At 44.1% G+C, this 25,337-nt stretch overlaps 1 protein-coding gene across 2 annotated transcripts in view; it reads left to right on the forward strand.

Annotated features, from left to right (window-relative positions):
* Positions 1–21,618, forward strand: part of Stard3nl (STARD3 N-terminal like) — a 39,875-nt gene extending 18,257 nt beyond the window's left edge. The window contains exons 2-9 of one of the 2 annotated variants that reach the window (XM_028860147.1): positions 3,209–3,491; positions 6,656–6,733; positions 7,317–7,394; positions 9,482–9,535; positions 9,641–9,758; positions 12,851–12,946; positions 20,123–20,196; positions 21,149–21,618. In XM_028860147.1, the coding sequence (XP_028715980.1) occupies positions 3,267–3,491; positions 6,656–6,733; positions 7,317–7,394; positions 9,482–9,535; positions 9,641–9,758; positions 12,851–12,946; positions 20,123–20,181 (708 nt within the window). In that variant the 5' untranslated portion in view covers positions 3,209–3,266 and the 3' untranslated portion in view covers positions 20,182–20,196; positions 21,149–21,618. Of the gene's footprint in view, positions 1–3,208; positions 3,492–6,655; positions 6,734–7,316; positions 7,395–9,481; positions 9,536–9,640; positions 9,759–12,850; positions 12,947–20,122; positions 20,207–21,148 lie in introns of both variants that reach the window. The other variant, XM_028860154.2, reaches the window with a different exon arrangement.
* Positions 21,619–25,337: the final 3,719 nt, after the last annotated feature.

The following is a 25,337-nucleotide window of genomic DNA, read 5'->3' on the forward strand; positions in this document are numbered from 1 at the left end:
AGATTTCATCTAGCAACTGATGGGAGCAGATGAAGAGTCCCAGAGCCAAACAATAGGCAGATCTTGGGGAGTCCTGTGGAGGAGGGGAAGGAAGGCTCAGAGGAACCAGGGGGGTCAGGGACACCACAAGAACACGGCCCACAGCATCAATTGACCAGGACTCAGGGGGCACACAGAGATCAGGAAGCCTGGAGGAGTCTGACCTAGGTCTTCTGCATATATGTTATGGCTGAGTAACTTGGTGTTCTTGTGGGATTTATGACAATGGGAGCAGAGGTAGTCTCTGACTCTGTTGCCTACTTGTGGGACCCTTTTCCTCTTGCTGGGTTGCCTCATCCTTGATGTGATGGTATGTGCCTGGTCTTTTTGTTGCCTGTTGTGCCATGTTTGGCTGATGTCCCTGGGAGGCTTGCTCTTTTCTGAGGGGAGATGGGGGGGGGTGAATCTGGGAGAGAGGGTAGGGAGGGGAAACTGTGGTCAGGATGTAACATATGAGAGAAGAATTAGAGAGAGAGGGAGAGAGAGAGAGAGAGAGAGAGAGAGAGAGAGAGAGAGAGAGAGATGCATACATGCACTGGCAGAGTAGTATGTTCTTTCTGCAAGCACTTCTGGAGTGGCCTCTCCATCAGATAGGATCATTTGTGTTTAATGGATGTATCAGCAGAGTAATCTGGGGAACATACAGATGCTCACATGGTTTTTCTGTCCCCTGAATCAGAATAGCCATTAGAAACTGACATTGATCATTTAACCTATTCAGACACTGACACTGTCACTTCATGTCTCAGCCAGATCTCCCTTGAGAAGAAACCATTGGCACTTTCTAGAAAAAAAAAAAAAAAAAGCACAGCAAGTATTTTCAGCTTTGTAGACCCTAGAGTTTCTTCTGCAGATGTTTGTCATTCATTCCTGGTGTTATGATATGAAAGCATCCAAGGCAGTACAAATGAACTGGCAGAGTTCTAGTAAAACTTCCAGAAACATGCTTTGGCTGACTTAATGTGAGCAAAATAATGAGTATGGAGACTTTAAATGTGCTGATATGGCCTGTCTTGTCTTCTGTGCTCCTGCCATCTTTCAGGACAGGAAAATGCCTGTGGTCTCCTTGGTGTAAGGAGCGTGGCAGACAGGGCAGACCTAGCTCTGATACAACTGGAAATCAAGGTGCGGGAGGCAGAATTGCTCAGCTGGGAATTGGAAGGCCTGTGAGCTTCAGAACAAATAAAGGTTGTTTTAAGTTTACATAATTTGTCTGTTCAACCAATAGTAGGATGCTGTTGACCTAATTGACAAAGAAGACATGCAAATATTTTCAAATCTTAAAGCATGGCTTTCTTTTCACAACACGCTGAAGTTGATTCCTACAGAGGTTAAGATAGTTTGCTGATTTGCCGATTCTGAGGAGACAAGCAGCCCAAACACTGTGAGCTAATGTCACCCAGTGACGTTATCTGGAAGAAAATGAGAGGGCTGTAGAGATGCTTGACCCATTCTGTTCCGAATCCTAACAGCGTGACATATGGACTTAGTTCTTCCTGTTTTAAACAGACTGTGTACAAAGTACACTTGAAAACTGAGGAAAAAGTGAAAGGAGAAAAATAAAATCTCACTCAGAAAATCTTTGCTAGCTTCTGTTATATCATAAATACAGTCTTTTAAGGAATTATTTTATAGTCATACACACACACACACACACACACACACACACACACGTATGTGCTCCATTTAGCATTAGAATTTTAATCCAGTTATTGTAATCTAAGCATTATCCTAACTCATTATAAAGGCTTGATAAAGGATCCATTTAAATCAGTATTACATGGTTATTCCAGGTAACACCTTAATTGCTCCTTTTATTAAGTAGCAGGTTAATTTTCTGATCGAGACTATTATAGATATTTATTTTATGATTAAAATTTCAATGGGAAGTTTATTGAAAGGCTCCACATACGTGTACATGTACATGAATATAAAACTACCAGGTGAACACAGGGTCAAAGGTAGAACTTCACTAAGTTCTCTCGACACACTCCTGATTTCAGCCTCCAGTCACTGCCCCTCTCTTCCTCCAAGGCAACTACTAACTGACTTCCCGTGGTGCAGCTCAGCTTTCGAATTAGATGTCTGTGGTGTGGTTCATTTCCTTTAAGCCTCTAACATGATACAAATGTATGGAGAGGACTTTTGTACCTGAGAGTGGGAAAGTAGAGAGCACTGACCAATGGAAGGAGAGAGAGTTCTAGGAAGTGAGTAGGACTGAAATGAGACCACACTGCGTTGGGGAAATCTTAGGAATCTGTTTTCAAATTCTGTTTCATCCTAAAACTGATCTTGGTCTAAATGCTGCCAGTCATGTGACAATTAGAAAGGTGAACACGTGAGTTTGAGCACAACTACCACCCAACTTTTTGTCCACATTCACGGCCAGAGCAAAACATGAATACCGGTGGATCCAGAAGCACAACCATAATCCTCCCACAGGGAGAGGTACCACTGGATGCAAAGCTGGAGTGCCCAGCTCTGCAGCCACCCACTGTTTCTGTTCAGTGACCTCACCCCACCTTTGAGGAACCTGCTCATTTAGATTACTCTAGAATGAAGCACCCCAGGTCTTGGGGAACCCCTGTATGGGACCATAACTTCTGTAATTATCAATCTGGTGTTTGCATAGTGCTGGACTTCTTGGGGTATAAATCTTACCTTCCGAAGAAGATGCGCAGATAATATACTTGTTTATGAAGAGGTGATGGGGAAATGCTAAATTTAATGATGTCTTTTGGGTAGAAAACAATTACTAATTTATAGCTAGTTTATGTGGTGGTCCACCATCTGGGAAGAAGTTTGCTTTATGGCTTCCTAGCCCATGGGTAATAACAAGACCATGGAGATTTATCTGCTGGTGTGGTAAGAGAGCTGGCTCCAGGTTCTGGGGAATGCTTTGGCATTGTGCTTAATAGTCTATCTTCATGGTTTCCTACTATAACTTTGTTTTCCTCTTCATTGACATTCTTTTCTAATGCAGCCACTTAGTAATATTGAGTACACCTGTTGCTTCTTATTTTACTTCCTCTTTTTTTCTGTCCAAACATCAATGTTTTATGACAGAGCAGCGTGGCTCAGTTAGGCTGAATCTCCCACTGATGAGGGTAGCATGCTTGTATGACAGCAGCATAGGTTTAACGTGGGTTTTCTCTTTTGCCCTCTGCAGGTTGCTTCTCACTAGGGATGGTGGAGTTGGATGGAGACTCCTTCAATCCTCCTCCAGGATGAACCACCTGCCAGAAGACATGGAAAATACTCTGACTGGGAGCCAGAGCTCACACGCTTCTCTGCGGGACATCCATTCCATCAACCCTGCACAACTCATGGCCAGGATTGAGTCCTATGAAGGAAGGGAAAAGAAAGGCATATCGGATGTCAGGAGGACTTTCTGTCTGTTTGTCACCTTTGACCTCTTATTTGTAACTTTATTGTGGATAATAGAGTTAAATGTAAGTTGATTTTGTTCATAACTTCTTGTTTCCAGAGGTACAAAGGTTTCAATTTTTTTCTCATCATTTTGTCTTATTTAGTGAATTCCATCTTTTTTTTTTCTTCAAATGATACAGTGTTGCCTGTCTCCAGCTGACTTAAGTTTTTTCTACTTTTTAGTGTTAGTGTGTGAAGTACACCTAGTGAAATTAAAATTCACTTCTGGGTTTATAAAATTGGAATTCCTGGTGCTTTGCTTAATAATAATTTGTCCTGTGGGGCACATTCCGCTGTCTGTCTTTCCGAAGCTTCCTGAGGACATGGCCTCCCTGCTCACTGTGCAGAGGCTTACTTATTCATGTCAGCACTCGGCTTGAGTAGTTGAGCAAAACCTAGCTTAAAAGGCAAAAAGAATCATTCCCTGGGTCTTTTTAGATTAAAAACTTACCAGATATTCCTCTTAAAAACAAAAACAAAGTGGTTAGGAATACTGGCTGTTCTTCAGAGGGCCCAGACTCTATTCTCAGCAACAACATGGTGACTCACACATCTGTTAACACTGTTTCCAGGGATCTGATGCCCTCTTCTAGCCTCTGAGAGCACCAGACACATACATGGTATATAAACATATATTCAGGCAACAAAGCACCCATATACATAAGATAATTTTTAATATTAAAATATATGTGTAAAATGCTCCTGAAATATGCATTCCGTGTTATGTCTGCTTTTTAATTTCATTGTTTAAGATTTTGCAAAAGAGATTTTTTTCTTCATATTTCATTGAACAAGCTCTAGAATAATTTGGAGAACTATGCAATCATGTTACCCAATAGTTACCTATGTCAGTACTATCAAATAGAAATATAATGCACACTTTAACATATATTTTTAGATTCTCTGTTGTACATTAATAAAATTAAAATAAACAGGTGGAAGTTATTTTAATAATACATTTGTTTAACCCTGTTGTTTCTCAAAGCCTTGGGTCTGGTTGCTTGTGTTCCCTACCACCTGACCTGAGTCCTCCTGGAAGACCCTGCTCTGTGAAAACACTGTCTCCTTTTTTTTGTCAGTGGTTCATTTTATTCCTCAGCCATTCTGGCCTGCTTTCAGACTGGGACAGGCTCCTGTCTATCTTAAGACTGCTGTAGTAGTGTTTTTTCTGCATTAAATTACTGGTTTCCTGTATCGTCTTGGAGCTGGTGAGATCCTGTTGTGCTGGTATCCGTGTAAATGTCACCATTATTCTGTCACTTTCTTGTATGTGTGCGTTGTAATTCCTTGTTGTTGTCTTTTACACAATGGCAAGCTCCTGGAGACAGACATTGTTTTACTTACTGAAGTATTTCCTGTATTTGGGACAATGCCAGGCACTCAGTAGGTTCCCAGCAGATACTTGGTGAATGCATGAAGATCATTGCAGTAATGGTGAGCAGCTGGATCAAGCTAGAGGCAGGTGGCAACAAGAACACAGTCAGTAGCTGGTGAAGGAATGCCACTCGAGTGCCTAACTAGGAAGAAAGAACTCATCTGAGAGGCACATTCAGGAGGCGGTGGTAGACTTGTGGAAAGTCGATTTGTATCCACCCCAGTGTTTAGGATCACACTGTTAATGGAGCCCAGTATAGACACACTGTCCTTACCTAAGGTGCTTGGGCTCAGAAGTGCTTCAGACTCTGGAGTTTGCGGGTATTAGAATATTTACATACACATAGTAAGATAGCTTGGGATTGAGGCCCAGTGCAATGACAAGTTTATTTATTTATACTTTATTCGCATAGTCTGATGGTCAGATTACACTCTTAGTGGACCTGAGCTTGAACTGAGACCCTTCCCCTGAGGTCAGCTGTGGAAGTTCCCACTTGCAGGGTGTGTGTACTTAGAAAGCTCAGATTTTGAAGCAGTTCAGATTCACATGTGTGGATAAGGGATGCTCGGTTTATTCTAGAAAGATGATTAGGAAGGGATTTGGTCTGAGCTGTAACTGGTCTATTTGAGAACCCCTGAGCCAAAGATTGTGAATTAAGGATTTAAAGTACAAGTTTGGGTCTCAGATATAGACTGTAAGAACTCTGCTTATAGACAATAGAGAGTCAAGATACAGTGCACCCAAATAGGAAAGAAAAGCATTTCCCCCGGCCAGTGTGCACCCAGGAAACGGAAGCAGGAGGGAGATGTCTGTGCTAGAGAACCTTCTTTGCTTGGGCGACTGGAAGTAACTATTCTTTTGATATTCTGGGCGGCAACTTTCTGTAGTTGGCAGAGACACAGCATGAGGCGAGGTGACTACTTGCATATGGTTTCTCTTTTCTTTTGCACTTCTCCTGTGCAGATCGATAGCCAAGTAAGTCTGTAGCTGATGAACAGTTGTCACTCAGAACCCTAAACTGCTCAAGACTTGTGATGCACAGAGTAGTGTTCATGCTTTGCCTCCATTCCTGTAGCAAATGCAAGTCAGTGGAATAGCTAAGACCTTCCTTTCTATGTGACCATTTCTATTCCAAGGTGAACAGCTCTGGAACCTTGTGAAATGGTTCTTCATTCTTAGCCAGTTGCCTATTTAATTGTTCTATCCTGTGTTCAGACTATCTGTCTGTTAGGGGTGAATTTGTAATCAGAAACTTGAATTGACCAGGCTGAGCCACAGCCCAGGGCTATAGAGAGCCTTCCTGGGCTGGATAAATGGCCTGGAGTATGACTCCTACTTGATTATTTTTTTTAAAGTATTACTCAGCATAGTTTAATCTGTATAATTCTGGACTTGGTCATTTACAATTCATTTTGGTAGTATGAAGAACAAATAAGAAGGTTATCCTGTTGGATTTTATTATCCTTATTTGATGTAACTATTTTATATATGATTGTAGATCAAATCTATTCTTTTTTTTAATATAAAAAATCTATGAGTATCCAATTTTAAATGTCAAAAGCAAATTAAAACAAAACTAGCCACAGAAAATGTTGGCACATATGTTCTATGTCATGGCAACTGGCCTTGGGGATGATTGCTATATGATCAAGGTCCCTGGCTCTTTCAAGAAATCTGTGAAGACAACTCAGACTGATAGTTTTTTTATTCCGTCTTTGAACATTTCTGGTTCCACGGAGGTAAGCAGGGCAGCATGTCGAAGCCTTGCTGTTTGATTCTCACCCACTTCTCTCCGCATTCTGCTTCTCCTAGGTGAATGGAGGCATCGAGAACACACTGAAGAGGGAAGTGATTCATTATGACTACTACTCCTCTTACTTTGATATATTTGTGAGTGTTTTTATATCTTGATCCAGATGGAATGAAACGGGCACCACCAAGAGGCAAGATCCCTTGAAACAGGCCATAGGTGCAGTGCCGTTTTTCCTCCCTCTGAGCAGTGGTCGTGTTTCTTCTCTCTGATTTGCCTGCTCACTCAGTGCTCTCTGTCTCACTGAGGGGTGGACGGTACAAGAAACACAACGGTAAATGAGAGACAAGGAAGGCCAGCGGAAGGAGCCCTCCCCACGCCCATCCTCTCCCTAGCTGCAGTAGACCACGCTGACAGGTCCTGGCCCCTGGGAGGAAGAGCTAGTCCCTTCTCTGTTCTTTTCTGTCTTCCTATTTATATGGATAAGAGGGACTTGATTTGAATGAAACCTTGGCTGGAAGGATCTAGGGCCGCCGTTCTACACTTCCACGTGGCGGTCTGGGACCCGAGCCTCTCTGGGCTGTCCGCCAGCTAAGTCAGAAAACATTAGTAAATTGAAGCTGCTTTATATCTTTTTTTTTTTTTTTTTTTTTTTTTTTTTTTTTTTTTTTTTTTTTTTTTTACAGATTTTTATGTGTCTTTTCTTACCGTTTCTCTCCTCAGCTTTTGGCAGTTTTTCGATTTAAAGTGCTGATACTTGGATATGCTGTATGCAGACTGCGCCATTGGTGGGCAATAGCGGTAAGTGTGTGGCATCATGGGTCGTCGCCAAGGCTGGTGGCCAGGGTGCTCACAGCAGACTCTAATGAGAGGAAACAGGATTTTAATGAGCTCTAATTTTGCCAGTGTTTTCTAAGTCCCCTTCTTCCCTCACTTTGGTAGGTTTAATTTACCAGGGTCTTACTGCAATGAAAATGTTCAGTTCAGTTACTGGCATGGTCATTAGTGAGGAGTCTAGAGGCCCAGGAGTAAGCATTGGCCAGGCATCTCCTCCTCCCCCTCAGATAAGAGTGGATGGCAGTGCCTCCCACTGAGGTGTGTGGAAAATGCCCAGCTTTTGATGATAACCCCACCCCTACCCCGTGCCCTCAGTCCACCTGATGGTCTATATTAGTTACTTTTATTCTATATTAGTTACTTTTATTGAAGGGATGTAAGCAACGTGAGAAGGGAAGACTGTATTTTGCTCACAGTTTGAGGTACAGTCCATTTACAGGTGGGAAGGCATACGTGGAGTGTGAGGCCGCTGGTTGCCTGGCTTCCATAGTCAGGAAGCAGAGAGATGAATACTGGTGCTCAGCCCACTTTCTCCTTTGTGTTCGGTGTTAGACCCCAGCCCACGGAACACTGCTGCCCACATTCAGAGTTGGTCTTCCTCCTTCCATACATCCTCACAGACATGCTCAGAGGTTTATCTGTTAAGGAATTGTAATCCCCAGCATGTCCTTAGTCATGTTAACCAACTGTCAAAGCAGGAAAAGCTATTGTTACTCTCGTCCTTTTGTTCCTTTGGGTTCTCCAGACTGGTGGACCACTGCCCAGGCTCGTTCCTTGCGTCTAGCACAGAGGCTGGGCACATTCTGTTCATTTTCAGTAAATACTAAGAAGCTGAATATTCTTAGTATATTCATTGAGTCATTGGCTGCCTGCATCATTTTTGCCATGTCCAGGGGTGTCCTGAATGCTGTTCATCCCTTCTCACAAACCTAGTGAGGCAGACAGACAGACAGGTGCAGAGCTGTTGAGCTCCTTATACTAGAGGGAGCTCAGGAGTGAGTTGACATCCAGCAGTAGCAGTCTCCACTGAGCTGGTACGAGAAGGAGCCATACGGCCCAGGAGATAGCCATCCAGGGCCGGCTCTGCCTGTGCCGCCTTCCACATCACAAGGTGCAGGTCAGACTTTCGGATGTATGGAGTCTCATTTTAGGATGTAACTGACCAATTCAGCAAGCCTGAGTCCCATCTCTTTTGCTGACATCATGGTAGTTTTGATCATTACGTCTTTCTGTTTTCCCATAACATTCTGCATTTGGGGCATTCGATTCCACAGTTTCCATTAGACTCATGTTTGCGAGACTATCCATTTCAGCATGTGTTGTGGGAGAGCTTTGCACAGATATGTGCAGGGAGTCCCAGTAAAGTACCTGCTTTCATTTTCAAATCCATTTCAGCTTAGATTCGAACGGTACTGTGTTACATCTCAGATAGTGTAAATAAGGAACGGTCAAATCCTATTTTTGTTTCTGATTATTTGATATATTTGCAGGAAATCAGCTAAGTCACCTAAGAGCAATTGGTATCAGTCTTTAAAGTAAATTACTGTCTGATACAGAAATGTTTTCTCCCAGTGGATTACTTGGGTGGGTGTATCTGCTTCTTACTTAGAGACAAACAGTGCATCCCGGCCTCCATCCTGCCAGTCACTTTAGTCATTTCTGCCATTCACTGTCCTTAGGCTTCACCGGGCTAAAGTCTCAGTTGGAAGAGGGAGCAGCGGTGCGCAGCATGCTGGGATTGCTCTGACATTCACAACCCTGGGGAGAGCCCTGTCCGTGCATGTCACCTTTCTCTTCTCAAGCGTGTTAGAGTTGTACCTTGTGCTGACACATTAGGCGGGAAGTTCTACAGTTCAAGAGAAGGAATGTTGTATACAGCCTCCCAGACTGTGTGCCACAGAAAACCCACTTTCCCCAGAGTGGCTGTGGGGGAGAGCACAGATAACGTGGAAAGTAGCCAGGCGGGGCGGTTTGCTGAGGCGCCCTCACAGTGTGACATGTCACAGTGTGAAATGTCCTGTTTGAGGAGTGTTGTGTTATGTGTCTTGCAGTTGACCACAGCAGTGACCAGTGCCTTTTTATTAGCAAAAGTGATCCTCTCAAAGGTATGTGTGGCTCTCCTTCCCTGCCCTGTTGCCTGTGCTGATGAAGCCCTCCTTCCTGTGGGAGCTGGTGGTGACTCCTTTCCCTCAACACCTCCTCTTCTCCAGCTTTTCTCTCAAGGGGCATTTGGCTATGTGCTGCCCATCATTTCCTTCATCCTCGCCTGGATTGAGACGTGGTTCCTGGATTTCAAAGTGTTGCCTCAAGAGGCAGAAGAAGAAAACAGTAAGTTTTTGTTTTTGTTTTTCACTTTCAGCTTCCCAGGCTTACACATACCACACTGCAGGGAACTGATGTGGCTTCTTACTATGAGGGAAGCTTCAGAGACCAAAGTGAGGCAGTTAGGCACTTGTCCTCAGTGGCTCTGTCACAACTGAGGGGAGCGTGGGTGGATAGGTGAGTGTGTAGTGACAAAGTGGCTCCTCTTTCTGGCTGCTGGACCAGGCTCCCCCTAGAAGGTGTGGCCTCTGGTCGAACAGACATTCATAAAATAACAGAGTAGCCACTACTTCCTTCTCCCTGTCAGGCTTGATCTTTTCTCACTATAATGATCCTCATAGGTCCCTAAGCATCTGTACAGAACAGAACTGTGCCTTTCAGGGGCAGAGATGGCAAACCCATTTTAAGTGAATGGAAGAAGCAGTTTTGAAGAAGTGGCTCTGCAAAGCGCCGTATCACAGTGTATACAGCAGGTGTAGGATGGGTACAAATAGAGCAGACAGGTGATTACAGTGTATACAGCAGGCTTGGTTGGGTCACAAATAGAGAAGATAGGTGATCACAGTATATACAGCATGCTTAGGATGGGTCACAAATAGAGCAGACAGTTAGGTGATCTCAGTGTATACAGCAGGCTTGGATGGGTCACAAATAGAGCAGACAGTTAGGTGATCACTATGTATGCAGCAGGCTTGGATGGGTCACAAATAGAGCAGACAGGTGATTACAGTATATACAGCAGGCTTGGTTGGGTCACAAATAGAGCAGACAGTTGGGTGATCATAGTGTATACAGCAGGCTTGGTTGGGTCACAAATAGAGCAGACAGTTAGGTGCCTGGCATGGGACCATGGTGGTCCATTTGGAGTTTAGAGTGGAACTCTGGCTACAGCAGAGCCCTGCCCTTGCAGCCGGCCACTGTCCTCCTTGGAGTGGCTGGGTGACATCTGGCGCCATATTCTTCTAAGATCTGACAAAGTTATTACATAACCACATGGTCTCCAGTGAACTGGGGTGTTGAGGAAGAAGGTCAAATGGTCCATTGAGAGCTGTGTGGTTGGTTACTGGCCTGGGTTCTTCTCTGTTGAGACCTTTAGTGAAGACACAGTGCTACCCGCCCCTCTGGGAGGGAAATGGATCAGAACTCAGTTTAGCTAGGCATGCTGCTTCAGATATATCCCTGTTGGACCCTTTCCCAGCATCTGGCTCAATTTGCCCTAACAGGAAAAAAATCTTGTCTTTTATAGAAAGTTTAAACATAATTATAGCTCCAAAAGCAACAGGATCAAGAATCACTTCACATTTGAAATTTGATTTGAAAAATTTCCTTAACAGAGAACTGAAAAAAGAATTTGAATTCAAGAGTGAATTTACAGAGCATACTAACAGTGATCCAAGACTCTTTTGCCATTCTGTGTCCTTCAGCATAGAAGGGGAGTGTCAAGTTAGTGTAGGGAGGCCACTTTTTATTGTCTGTAAACATCAAACGGAACATTGTTGAGAACATGTCAAGTGTCCACATAGCTGAGGTTTGAATGGTTATGTGAGTAAGGCCGTTTCCCAGTATGTAACAAAGGCTGGAGAGGTGGCTGTGAGTAAGGATGCCTGCTGCCAAGTCTGATGGCCGGAATTCAGTCCCCAGAACCCGTGGTAGAAGGAGGGAACCGACTCTCACAAACTGGCTTCTGATCATACACTGTGGCACATGCTCACCCCCACACAGGCACACACGCAAAAATAAACATGAAAAAAAAATTTAGAGACGTGAACATTAAGCAAAGTCGCCCAATAAAAACCATGTTCTCCCTCACACATAGTTCTAGCCTATAGTGTATACATTTTATTATATATACATATATTTATTTGCACATATAAATGCATCTGTAGATACAGTATACCGTGCAGAAAGATGACTAGGAAAGGTAGTGTGGGGTGCTGAGAAAGGACAGCACAGTAAGGACACAGCACTGGTTTTGGTTCCTTTTTTAAACAGTTCCAGTTGGGTAAATGTAAAATGTAACTGATACAGAAAGAAAGAAGTTCATAGAGAGGTACAGAGTTCAGGGCTGGGCATGTGTTTCTTGGGTGGCTACACTCATCTGCTGCATGATGTTTTGATTTGTGAGTTTATTGCAGTAAAGTTATTTTTATGTTAAAAAATGAGAACAGATTTCATGAAGTTTAAAGCAGCATTTGCCTTCACTGTAGTGGCACACAGGACACGTACCTGGTATCTGCTGTGTTGCCAGGTACTTGCTACCACAGTTCCTAACACTGACACTGATTTAAGCAAAAAAGCTTCAAAGATGGACAGTCTTCCTCCTCATATGAGGTTCTGTCACTCCTCTTTCTGCTTTTTGAAACCGTATTTTTCTTTGAGAAAATTTAAATAGACACCAGGGCGGGAGAGGTAGCTCCACTGTTAAGAGTGTGACCTGCTCTTACAGAGAACCTGAGTTTGGTTCCCAGTACCCAAATAGGGTGGCTCACAACTGACTGTAACTCCTGCTTCTAGGGACCAGATGCCCTTTTCTGGGTCTGTGAATACCTGCACCCACATGAACATACTCCAATAGACACAGATACACAGGCATCCTGTAGCACGTGCATGCACATACTCACATAGTTTAAAAAATATTTAAAAGTAAAATAAATAACAATTTATTATCTGCAGCACTCTAAAAGGCCATGTAGGCATTACATTTGGCATCTGCTGTTTCCCTAACCAAGTCTAGATGGTAGACCATTTGTCCATGCAGACTCAGTTTTGATTTCACTTAGTGTTTGGTTTTGAAGTTGGTTTTGATGTTTGTGGTGGAATGAGACTACTCAAGGGATTGAAGCTTTGAATAGTGAGCCCAGGAGTAATTGGAAATGATTACTAAAACTATTTATTTTCTGTTTTTCTTTTATCTTCACAGGGCTTATGTGTAGTTTATTAATGAAATCTTTATTTGATGGTTGAAAGATTTCAAAGTACCTTGTTTTGCTAATAGTATATTTGAAGTATTGAAATACCATTATTGCAACAGTTAATCTTGCCAGGAAGATACCAGGAAGGCTGTGTGGTTCTTAGCCTCTTCATTTCTTCTCTCTCAGGACTCCTGCTAGTTCAGGATGCATCGGAGAGGGCAGTCCTCATCCCTGCAGGACTTTCTGATGGTCAGTTCTACTCCCCGCCTGAGTCTGAAGCAGGTAAAGCAATCGCTTACATTTGTGTTTGTCTGTCTTGAAGCCTCTCCATTTTCCCTCTCCTGCCCTGTCTATTTCCCAGGCTGTTCAGCAGATACTGAGCATGCCATGATGTAGAACTGAGTAGGAGAGTCTCCCAGGAGACGAGTGAGACAGTTCTAAAGACAGAAGTCCTGGAATGGCATGGATACTGGAACTTGTGATGTATGTCCCAGAAAAAAGGAAGAAGGGAGCAGACTCGATTCTGTCCTCATCTGAGCCTCCATCCCCAAACCAGCCTTCCTCTAGGATTGCTCCTGGCTGAGAGAGGCAGCTCCATCTAAGTGCTCCCTTCAGGACGTGTCTCAAGACCACCTCCCTCTCCCATGGCTGATGCCTCATCATCCATAGGCTTTTGATTACCCTGTGTTCTTCGGCCTGCATCCTCTGCTTCAAGTCACACCATCTGTACCAGTTCCAACCAGATACCATTTCTTGGTTTACTGTCTGTCACTTCCGCTCTGCACAGCTACTCAATAACCAGCTGCCAGAGTGCTCTTAAAAATAACAATGCACTTAACTATAGCAGCAGCAACAGGTCCTGACCAAAAATGCACAAAGTTCTAGAATAAACATTTTCCTAGGGAGGTATGCAGAAAGCCACTTCTATGTGGAAGCATGCCAACGCCAATAATCTTTGGGAAAAATACAAGCAAAAACAATGCTAAGGTATCACTGTGCCCCATTAATGTAGTATTATTTTTAAAAATCCCCTCCTTTGGTGAGGGCATGGAACAAGTCAAACTTGTATGCCCAACAGTTGAGAGGACAAAACAGCGCAGCCCCACAGAAATTCAACATATAATTATGATATCACTCAACAGTTGCTTCTCTGGCTGTCTGACCAAGAGAAAGGAAAACAAACTCAAGAGACACAGTGAGCCCCTGTAATCACAGCAGCATTGTATACAGTAGCTATCAACAGGTGAACACAAAATTTGACATATCCACCCAGTGGGCCATACTATAGCTTTAAAAAGGAATTAAATTCTGACCCATGCCACAATATCTGTGAACCTTGAGCAGAATATGTGAAATAAAATAAGCCAGATGCAAAAATCTAACACTTGCATGATTCCTGTTACTAAGGTTGCCAGTGAGGTCAGATCCCAAGAGTCAGTAAAATAGTGGTTGCCCAGGATGGAGGAAGTTGTGCCGATGAATCCTGTTGATGGGTGCAAAGTAATGTGAACCTTAATACCACTGCATGGAACACTTCAAAATTGTTAAAATGCTATAGTGGGTGAGGTAAAAGATGTCTAAAATGTTTGATTTTATTTACATTTATTTTGATACAATATAAAACATGTTTTTAAGTTGCCAGAACTTTATAGGCAAGTACCGGGTACCAGGGATCTGCTGGTGTTCACTCATTCACATATTATAACCACTCTGTGAGGTGAGCTTATTGTAGCGGTGTAGAGAAGAGCAGGGTCAGGCACGGAACAGATGTGTGCCAGCGTCACAGTGAACGGTGGTGCTGGGCCCAGTGCTGGCTCCAGTGTGAGAGTCCATGCTCACGCCTGCATGCTTACAGCTGTCCATGTCAGTGGAAGTGCCAGAGTAGCTGGGCCAAAAGCTCCCTGCCCAAAGCCTTTAGTGACCTGGCCAAAATCGCCTCTGTTGGCCCCTCTCACTCCCTGGCCCACCTCTCACCTGCCTTCTTTCTCTTCTTAACTTTCCAGAAAAGGTTGGCTCCAAAGCCTGCAAACCATCCTGCATCTTGATGCTTCTGTTCTGAACATTGTAGCTCTAGCTAAAGCTCCAAGAACCTCCACTCAGCCTTCCCCGCCTGCCCACCCTCCTGCTCTCTTGGGTAGGGTACCCTTGAACCTCTAGCTCCCGTCTACAGCCCTCCACCCTGTGCCCTCTGTCCTGTCTCTAGCAGTCAATTAGTCTGCCTCTGCCTCTGTGATGTAACTTGAGCTAGAGGCTACATTGTTGTGGTGCCAACGTTAGATAGAAGGACCGTTTTAAATTCTACTAACAGGCAGAAAGGATTACGGAAGTAACGGAAGGTGCAGCCCTATGTAGTGTGAACTAGAGGAACTTGCAGTTATTTACATTGTGGATTATTGGTGTGGGATCTAAGACAGCCTGAAATGGAAAAATCGTAGGCCCTGTGAAGTACAGGTGTATGTTGGTATCAGATCGAAGCTGTAGAAAATAGAATTAAAGGTGAAACATTTTACTACTTAATAATGAGTATTTGATTCAGATATTTTATGTCATAGGACTTGTTTGAAAAATGAGATTTATAATCTAATTCAAATGTAACTATTTTAGCTTAGTTTCCCCATGCTGATGCAGTTTCTCAAACCCAGTTTGTTTTCTTAACAAGGAGCTCAGATCAGTAGACCAATAATACCATGAAGCAGTTGTTCCCTTTCAATCTTTCTAGACCAATGTGGGGCCTGTCTGTGATGTCTGCCACCACCTAGTGGTCTTCTGGGGGAACTACACTGGGTTATGATGACAGTGAGACCAGAAACAATTCTGTAATGTTCCTTCAGGTGGCTGCTGTATTTACACAAGATGCGCATTAGTAGTGGTGAACGGTGGATGCTCAAAGGGCTTGCTTTCTTGTGTTACATTTATTATCTGAATGTTCAATTTGGAAAACAGTAAAATTACTGCGGAAGGTAATGTTCTGGAACTGTTCCCTCCTGTAGCTCTCAGAGCGCTGAGAGCTGAGAGCGAGCAGTACTGCTTGTCCACAGAGACTGGTGTGTCGGAGACTGGGCTGCCTGCTTGCCTTGGTTCCCAGCACCCAAACTACGACCTGGCACATGAGAGGTGTCTGTCTGGTGGAGGGTGGAGTTAAGTAGAGGAGGGAATTGAAGGAAGTGTAAATGAGAGTGTTTTCTAAAGAAAGGACAACTTGCAGCTTAGAGTGGGCATTAGGAGGTGAGCACGTCCTAGCAGATGTATTGCTGGGACTGCCAATGCTTTGCTCGCGAGCTTACTGTTGGGTCTGACAACGGCCTGATGCTTGTATGTGCTGAGCTCAGAGGAGGGAGGCAGGTCCGCCAGGTGCCGAGTGACGGCGTTGAATGTGGTCAGAGAGCAGCGATGAACAACGTGGGACGCTCAGGTCAGGACAGTTCTTTACCCCCGTGGGAAGTCTGGTTTTGAAGGGCAGACTAGTTTGTAACTGAAGATGTCTAGTTCAGTGTTGTCTGTAGTGTATGGAAAACCATGGGCTTGATCCTAGTGAAGCAGACAGATGGGTGGATGGATGGATGGATGGATGGATGGATGGATGGATGGATGGGTGGATGGATGGATGGACAGATGGATAGATGAATATCTCAAATTGTGTAATATTATTCTGTGCCAGTCCCGATAAAGGCACTAAAATTCCACATGTACTCATGAACCTGATTGAGAGTGAGCCTTGGTAGAACTTAGCACTCAGGACTCTTATTCTCAGCACCCCGCGCAGCCGTGAGATCTCCATTTACCTCTGTGGGCGGCCGAAGGAAGCTTCTCTGACCAAGGCTGAAGCATTTGTCCCGGGCCAACAGTCTTCAGGCCCACTGCCATGGGGTGCCCGTCCTGTGCTCTTCTCAGCATTATGTTTTAACAACTAAGCCTAGTTTATGGGTTTGCTCTTTTGAGGAAAGTGTATTTGTAGTCATGTTACCTTCACTCTAAATCATAAAGGAATTTACCTGTGGTTTCTGTCTAGAAGTTTCAATTAAGATTTGGGTATCTTCATTTGTTTGGTTTTGCATTTTTTTAGGATTATGATATAATAATTACTTTTCATCTATAGAAGAAATAAATGACTACATGTACATTCTTTTGATGTTGGCTGTCTGTCCATTTGTCCTTGAAACAGTTAATAAAACAGTGACTCCCCACTGAACCCACTTGACATTTGTTAAAAGTCATTTGCTGTAAGTATGCTAAGTCAGTTGTTTCTCTGACTCCTTTTGGGTTGGGTTTACCACATTCTCTTTCTCCTTTTTAAAAAGAGTCACTTAGTTTTCCTTGGTTGACTCGAGACCTTTCTTACTGTCTGAGACGGGCATTTAAAGCTGTAGTTTCTTTCCTGGTGTCCCATACATTCTGACCTGCTGATTTGCTGTGCTCCCTGGTTACCAACAGGCTGGTGAGGGGGCCCTTTGTGTAGGTCCGTGTTCACACTTCTCCAGCCCATTAGATCGGGGAGGTGGTGGCTCTCAACGAACCCAGGAAAATTTCCTGGAATTTTCTCAAACATCTTCCTGGTCCCCGGCATCCCCAGTGCACATGTCGGTGTCACCGGCCAGTGTCTGTCTCTGCTCAGTGTCCTGTGCTCTCTTCTGCTGTTGTCACTTCCTAGTGAAGCCAGATGCTCCTGCTGCCTGCTCTCGCTTTCCCGAATCCCTTCTCACAGATACTCCGACTCTTCAGCTTTCCCTTCTAGGACTTGTTTTCCCAGTCTCTGTTCAGTTTAATCTTTACCCTCGTTGACAGTCTCTGGCTGCTCTTCATCATGGCTTTTCTTTACTTTCTTAAGTTGATTCTGTGTCCTTTGACTATTTATTACTGCTGTTTTGATGTCTTCCTGCATAGATAGGGTATTTGGAGGCACACAGAGAACTTGTTTTGACTTTTTGTCTTTTTCAGAAGGATCGCATTAGCCTGTTGTGTTTTTTAAATAACACTTCCTATAATTTCTGTTGCATTTTGTTGACTTTATAGTATTGGAGTTCTAAATTTGTATTTTTTTCCTTTCTCGAAAGGACAGCTTTGTTCACTTAGTAAATTAACCATGAAATTACACTATGTGGAATAATGCTTCTTCTCTTGTATATGTTTTGTTTCCCTTATCTGAAAAACTTGATTTTAAACTTGTCTGAGTTTTAAGAAACTTGTGTTTATTCTTTGAAGACTTCCTGTGTCTAAGATGTAGCCTGCCTCCCTCCCTGCTTCCCTCCCTCCCTCCCTCCCTCCCTCCCTCCCTCTGTGAGCGCCTCCAGCACATCTGCTTCGCAGCTTGACCTTCTCTTTTCTCTTCAGTCCACTGAGTCCAGTTAGTGCTGCGCATTTGGACAGGGTGGTGGGGTGTGGAGTAATCCATCAGGGCATGGACAGCCTACCAATGGACAGTCAAACCCCTAATAAGCGGCTCTCCCTGCCCCAGAAGCCACCTACTGCCAGATGCTCCCCCACTAGGGTGGGCCCTTAGGTGCCCTCCTCCTTCCACACTGGCATTTTCACTTGCTTGATCTTATGCGGGTAGCAGCAGCTGCTGTGAGTTCGTGTGTGTGAAAGGTCAAGCCTAGTGGACAGAATTTCACAGCACTCCTCCCCAGGCTCTGACTCTTACATTCTCAATTTCTTTTTGAAGCCTCACTTCCCAGACGTCTCTGGACTCCGCCATGTTTGGTGGTATCCAGTGACTAGGCAGCAGTCAGGCTCAAGCCCCTGCACTAGTCCCTCTCCTCTGCCAAGTGGCAGAATGGAGCTGTCTGTAGAAGACCCAAGACAGAAACCCTCGTTCACGCCATTGGCCAGGCAGCTGTCAGTTGAGCCTGAGAGCAGGAATGCGGTTTGAACATCCTTCTGTGCATGCCCCCCCCCACATTGAAAGGTAATAGCCCACCCAGAGGCTCCATCAAATACAGTAAGCAGTTGGTGGGCTGGAGGTGAAGCCTCAGCAATTTACCGTTACCTAGTCACTCCAAATTCACCTGAAATGGTTAACATTCGAGAGGTTAAAATGTGAGGCACAATCTTAAGATTCTCCACCATGCCTTCCCTTGTACTATGCTTGATCTCTGCTTTATTGAGTAGAAGTCTCTAAAGACGCCCTTGAGAGCACATCATCTTACAGTTACTGCAGTCCACGAGACTGCCACCTCCTTACCTGAGCCTTACTTTCCTCATTCTCCTTCTTAAAATCCCTCCTTGATAATGAGAATAATACACACTTCCATAAAAACTCAAAGCTGACCTGTCCATCAAACTACAGAGCAGTGTCGGAATTCACAGCTCATGGTGTTTTCTTCTAGTTGTATGTATGTGATTTCACCACCACCACCACCACCACCCCACCACCACCACCCGTGCCTGTATTTCCTATAGTAAAAGCAAGATTCTGTTTGTGGAGTTATGAGTTAAACACTAGTTACTATCATTTGACTGTGGACATTTTGAAATATTCAAAAATATGTGGTTTTGGTTATTTTCTATTATTTCTCCTTTGTATATATACATTTGACTTTTTAATTTTGACATATTCAAGTTTAGAGTGTGCAAACTTTATTTAACTATTTGTTATGAATTTGCTTTTACAATAATTTTCATGTTGTTATATGTTACATATAAATTAGTTTTAAATGAGTGCTAGTTATTTCACAGAAATATAACTCAGACAGGTAGCTCTGATTTCTGATCTTTAGAGAAAAAGTCTTGATGACAAATAGTATTTTTATTTAGTATTGATCCAGAGGAAGGAATTTCAGAGCTCGATGGCTTGTTCAATTGTAGAAAAACCTACGGCTGAAAACCATCTGTGCAGAAGAGCTAGTCAGTGGTTCCTCGGCATGTGGTCCTTCCTTCAGCATTAGGAGCCGTCAGTGTGCCCAGTTCAGCCTGTGCAGTGGTTTTTAAATACACCTACATTAAATATGATTTCCACTTAGGATTGTATTCACAGTGGGGCTGGAGAGATTCCTCACTGGCTGCCATTCCAAAGTGCCTGGATTCAATTCCCAATAGAGCAGCTCACATCTGTCTGCAGCTTCAGTTCTAGGAGCTCCAATACCCATGTTTAGGCATGCGTGTGCTGCACAGACACATATGCAGACAAAACATCTATACATGCAAAATAAAGTTTAAAACTCACAAGTCTTAACAAAGAGGGAGATGAAATCTAGCAGCTATAACTCTTGGTATGTGAGTTCCTTTGACTAGTACGTAAGCGAGTCCACTTCACCAAGCTATAGGTATAAGTGGTGTTTAAGTTTCCTCCTAGAGGACCGAAGGTCAGACTTTAAAATGGCAGTTTAGAAATTCCAGTCTCTTGAAGATTAAACATGTATCTTTTACATAGAATTTTATGAATTTATGTCTACATTACAGTGAAGAAGTTTGTAATGTTAACACAATGAGACCCTGTTTTTCCTTTTCTTTCCCACCTCCTAGGTTCTGAAGAAGAAGCTGAGGAAAAACAGGACAGCGAGAAACCGCTTTTAGAACTATGAGTTCTGCTCTATGAAGTGAGTGTGCGTAAGTGAAATTGTACCAGCAAAGTGTTTAAATGTGGGCATTTCCTTTGGGTGGATTTGACGGAAGTGTCTTGGAGTGTGCAGCCAGGCAGGGCCAGGCTTGTTCTGCTTGTGTATGTGTAATAACTGCACCTTACTCAGGTCGAGGCCTTCACACTGTGTATGGGCTGGGAATGCATAGTTTTAAAGGTCCCCAGAGACCCACGTTTCTAAGAAAATGAGCATTAACTTAGCCAGAATGTCAATGCTGAGTGTTGGCTTCCTTCAAACAACCATTACCTTATCATGTTTTGAGGTCAGTGATCCTGTGAGATATGGGATTGCTGTTACCTCCATGTCACACTTTTGGATGGAGAAGGATAGGTAAGGAGTTTGTCTGGGGTAGCACAGCATGAAATGGGGACCTGAGCTCAAGTCCACCTAGTTGTACCCCAGAGATTTCTGCAGTTTCCTACAGGAATGCATCTTCAGGGTGTTAGTACTTCTGATAGGAAAGCTGTGAACTCAGCATGGACATTGGTGAGTGTCTTCAAATGACATGGAAGTCATTTCAACATCCTCCATGCAAGGACAGTAAGCAGCAGGCGAAGGGCAGCAGCACTTCTGGCCGTAGCCACCAGGGAAGAAGCAGTCAGACTGTGGTTCTTGAAACAAGGGCAGGCAGGCGGGCACATAGGTTGCTGGCTCATGCCATACAAGAGCAGACGAGCCCTGTGTCCCTGTCAATGTTAGCACACAGCACGCCACAGCAGCCAAATACAAGAGGCAGAACTGTCAACATGAAATAGTCAGACTTCTTGTGAAGCCCTTTGAAATAAAGCTCTGCTGTCATGGTGTCCTTTGTGAGTCTCTGCCACCTGCAGTACAGACTTGGGAAACTGGTAGGTAGCATAGCCCTGGGGTCCAACCACTACTCAATATTTGTCTCCACTCTTTCTCTAAGTGTGAAGAACCCTCACTGCAAGTCATCCTAGGAAAACAGGTGGAGCTGGCTTTCCCCTGACAGGAAATGGTGGATCTGCTCACTGCTGGGTGTTGATGAGCTAAGGAATTTATTTATGGCGATACCTCATGGACATTGCTCCACCTCCACTTACATCATCCCTGCCTGCGGCCATTGGGTCGTGCTGTGGTCCTTCCTCTCTTCTGTGAGTCTCCGTCTGACCTGATAATGAATAACTCAGTTTTGTGCTGCATCCGAATCAAAAGACTGCTTAATATATTGAAATAACAATTTTGTAGTGAGTGAGATACATTTTTATTTCAATTCACAGAATGTATTTTTTTTGTTTCATGTCTCAGATTTCTTTTGTATTTCTTTTTTAACTCCTTACATTTCACTTGTGTTTTTAAACTCATGCACATGTGCTCTTTATACAATTTTAAAATAATAAATCCAACATATCAAATTGACTGTTTTGCTTTATATATGTTATATATTTGGCCAGGAGTGATGGGGTTACAGAGGGAGGAGGGGCATAGAAACCATTGTCCTGCGTTTTGTATGGTTCTATTGGAATATCTTGTCCTGAGATAGGGGTCTCATAGCTTACCTCCAAGGCTACCTGCAAAGGGCATGGATGCCTTTGCTGCCACTTTTCCTGGATGTCTACTTAGCTTGGATTAATATGAATTAATTTACATCATCAACTGTTTTTCCAAATTTACTTTCAGCTTCCCAGAGGGACAGACTGAGTCTCCACCATTGACTGTCGCTCTAGGAAAGTTAGCTGCATGCAGCTGTGATGCTGCAAGCTTGGGTGGAAAAAGATTCAGTGCAGATCAGTCCCAGGTCTACACTGTTCTGAAACTATGCCCACCTCAGCAGTACCACAAGGAAGGAGGCTGGGGTGCAACCAAGAAGGGCTACTCAGGCTTAGGGAGAGTAGAGGGAGCTCTCCGGGTCTGTTCTTGGGACAGGACCTCAGGAACTCAATGGAACAAACTTGCTGGCAATTCCGTGTGTCAGGAGTGGAGCAGTATATACTTCTAGTCACATGTCAGTGCTGAGAATACTGCTAGAGTGCTGGCCTGAGCCAGTGGAGTGCTGGCCTGAGCCAGAAGATGTGGCCAGTCCTCTCTTGGGAACAGTGCAGCCATGTGAAGAAGTTGACTAATCACAGACACTGGTGGACAGTGTATGTATGTGATTGTGAAACAGATCAGACACTGAGATCCTGGAGACGGTATCTCAGCTGTAGTCATGCTTCCTCTGGGACAGGACAGATGAGCCCTGGGGCTTGGGTGTCAACTCTGCACTCAATCTGTTTGTTCTCTGGCTTCTCATTCCTGCATACTGCTATCCTACAGTTAGCCTTGCTGTGATGCCTCTGATCTCCCCCTCCCTCCCTCCCTCCCTCCCTCCCTCCCTCCCTCCCTCCCTCCCTCTCTCTCTCTCTCTCTCTCTCTCTCTCTCTCTCTCTCTCTCTCTCACACACACACACACACACACACACACACACACACACACACACACACACACCTTGGAAAGATGACGGTTTCAGTAGCGTTGATGTCCATTTCTTTGTTCATAAAGCACATTACTGTGGCCCACAACTTTGTCCACCGGAATCAGAATGCACATCTTGCACCCTCTACATTCTGATTGAAAAAGAGTAAAGTGTCAGCAGTTGTAAATGAAGGGCCTCAGACACACACACACACACACACACACACACACACACACACATAAACACACACACATATACACACACACACACACACACCCGAAAGAAGCTAAGGTGATGTTGGTGCTACAGAGAACCTTCTGTGTTTCTTAGACCATCCAAGGGAATGATCAGAGACCTATCCTATAGTCCTGGGCATGAGATTCCAGCTGAAGCAGGGAGCACTGAGTGTGCACCCCAGGGAGTCCTGCCTCCTCTGCTGTAGCTCTTGAGCTAGACAGCCACCTCCCACACAATGAAACTAGATCCCCCGCTCCCCGCTAGCCATGGCCTTTTGAAACCGAGCAGAGCTGGCTGTGGTTTAACTGCCATTATTTTCTCTTCTAACACCCTAGCTACCCTCTGTGTTGCCCCAATCAGTAAGGGTGGGTTTGACTTTGAGCATTTTCCAGGAAGCAACCACATTGACCAAGCAGGTAAACATAGATGCCTGAGAAAACGAAGCCATCAGCCACAGCAGCACCAGCCTGCACAGCATCAACCTCCAGTGTCCCCTCCTCCCCTGCAACTGGCACTCTCCCTGCACTGCTGAGGCTGGAGAGCCCATGTGGACTCAGGAAGGAGGGCGCTTAGAGGTTTGAGACCACAGGACACACCGCCTGTGTCCTGGCTAGTCATAGCCTCACCAAGCTGTTGCCGATTGTCAGTTTCCGGCCTCTACATCTGCTCTTCCCCTGCAGAAATAGTTCCAGGTCTGCAAAGCAGGGCCAGAAGCTTGGCCTGAAAAGATCTGATCAACTCAGGACCGTCAAGGAGTTAACTTAAATTAAATCTGATCTCTGAATCTCATTCATGTATTGTTCCAAATGTGCAGCTCTAGACCCGGGCTGATTGTAAACAGCCTTTCCAATATTAAAGTTAGATCTCATTTGAATTCAAATGTAGAAGTTCTAACTTTGCCCATTGGAAAAGGTGTGGAACACACACTGCACTTTCATCCAGCTACCATGTGTAGAACATTTCGTTTAATATCTCTGCTTACAGAAGTGCCAGGCATGGGTAACGGGTGCCATGCCTGCAGATATTACTTCACAGTAGAAAATGGGGAAAGAATATGAAGAGACACATGTAAACAGATCTATAAACAGGACATATAAGCAGACCAAAACCAGAGGAGATGTTTATCTTCAGAAAAAATAAATTGATGCCATAGTGAGATCTTGTTTTATACTTGGAAGGTTAGCATTGCTCTAAAGTATGACAGGCCTCTTAAGGGTGTTCACATACACCTGGGCTGCAGAGAGAAGCGGACTCTCTGTGAAGAGTGATTGGGCATACCTTTTCAATATCACCAGAGAACATGAATAAGACTCTTTGTCTATGATTGCACATATGTGCAGGTGTGTGCAAGTCCATGTAGAGACAACCCCAAGTGTTGACTCTCAGGCACTGTCCATCTTGTTTATTAAGACTGGAACTCTCAGTGGCCTGGAACTCCCCAAGTAGGCCAGACTGACCAGCCAGTGAGCACCAAGAATATGTGTGTCTCGGCCTCCTCACGGGTGACATTACAAGCGTGTGTCACCATTGCTGTGTGTGTGTGTGTGTGTGTAAGGAAAACAGACATGTGAATATCAAAAGTCGTTTGCTTTCTTTTCTTCAGTTGATAGTGACTTCGAGGAAGGTACATGATATTGGATAAATTGTGTCTATAAAACACACACTGAATTCAGAGACACCTCATTTTAAATTATGACTGTTACTTGAAAATCAGTAAATTCAAATTTTCTAATTTGTAGGCTAGAATTGTACTCAGATCAAAGGACTCTTAGAGAATCATAATTTGCCTGGTGTATGATAGAAGCTAAATCTCTCATCTGTCCTCACTTTCAGTGTTTTTGTGTGGTGTGGGTGTGATATCCAGTATTTCTAAGGTAGAGTGAGGAACATGTCTCAAGACCCTGGGGACTTGTCAGCACACAGCTTTATTAACCCATCTAACGTGCACAGCTCCAGGGGACACACCATTCTGACTTTCTTTTACAGGAGGAAACTATGGTGTGGAGAGTTCAGTATTTGATCTCACCCAGATACTAAATTCTGGATCCCATTCCTGAGGTCTACAGTCCGTGTGTTCATCTCCTCCATCACCTTTCCTCTCTGGAGCTTGGCAGCTCTCCTGGGAACAGTGAAGATTGGGAAGTATGATAAATACTGTGAAACAGGCACAGAGTTGATCACACAGCTCACATCCTACTAGACCTTTTCCTGTTTCCATGGGAATGACTTAAACCATATGACTCAGGCCTAGTTTCCCCTGAGAGAATAGTCATTGGGCTTCTGCACTTGGCTCCAGAAAATTGTCCCAGCCACCATCTAAGGGACAGACTTAGAATATAGTTTTGGACCTTGTTACCAATAAGCATTGTGTGTCATAGCTTGGTTGTCATGTTGCTTTGCACCTTGAACCTTGAATCACTGCCACCAATGAAAGCACACATCACA

The sequence above is a fragment of the Peromyscus leucopus genome, chromosome 5 (genome assembly GCF_004664715.2).
Source record: "Peromyscus leucopus breed LL Stock chromosome 5, UCI_PerLeu_2.1, whole genome shotgun sequence".
Taxonomy (NCBI): Eukaryota; Metazoa; Chordata; class Mammalia; order Rodentia; family Cricetidae; genus Peromyscus; species Peromyscus leucopus.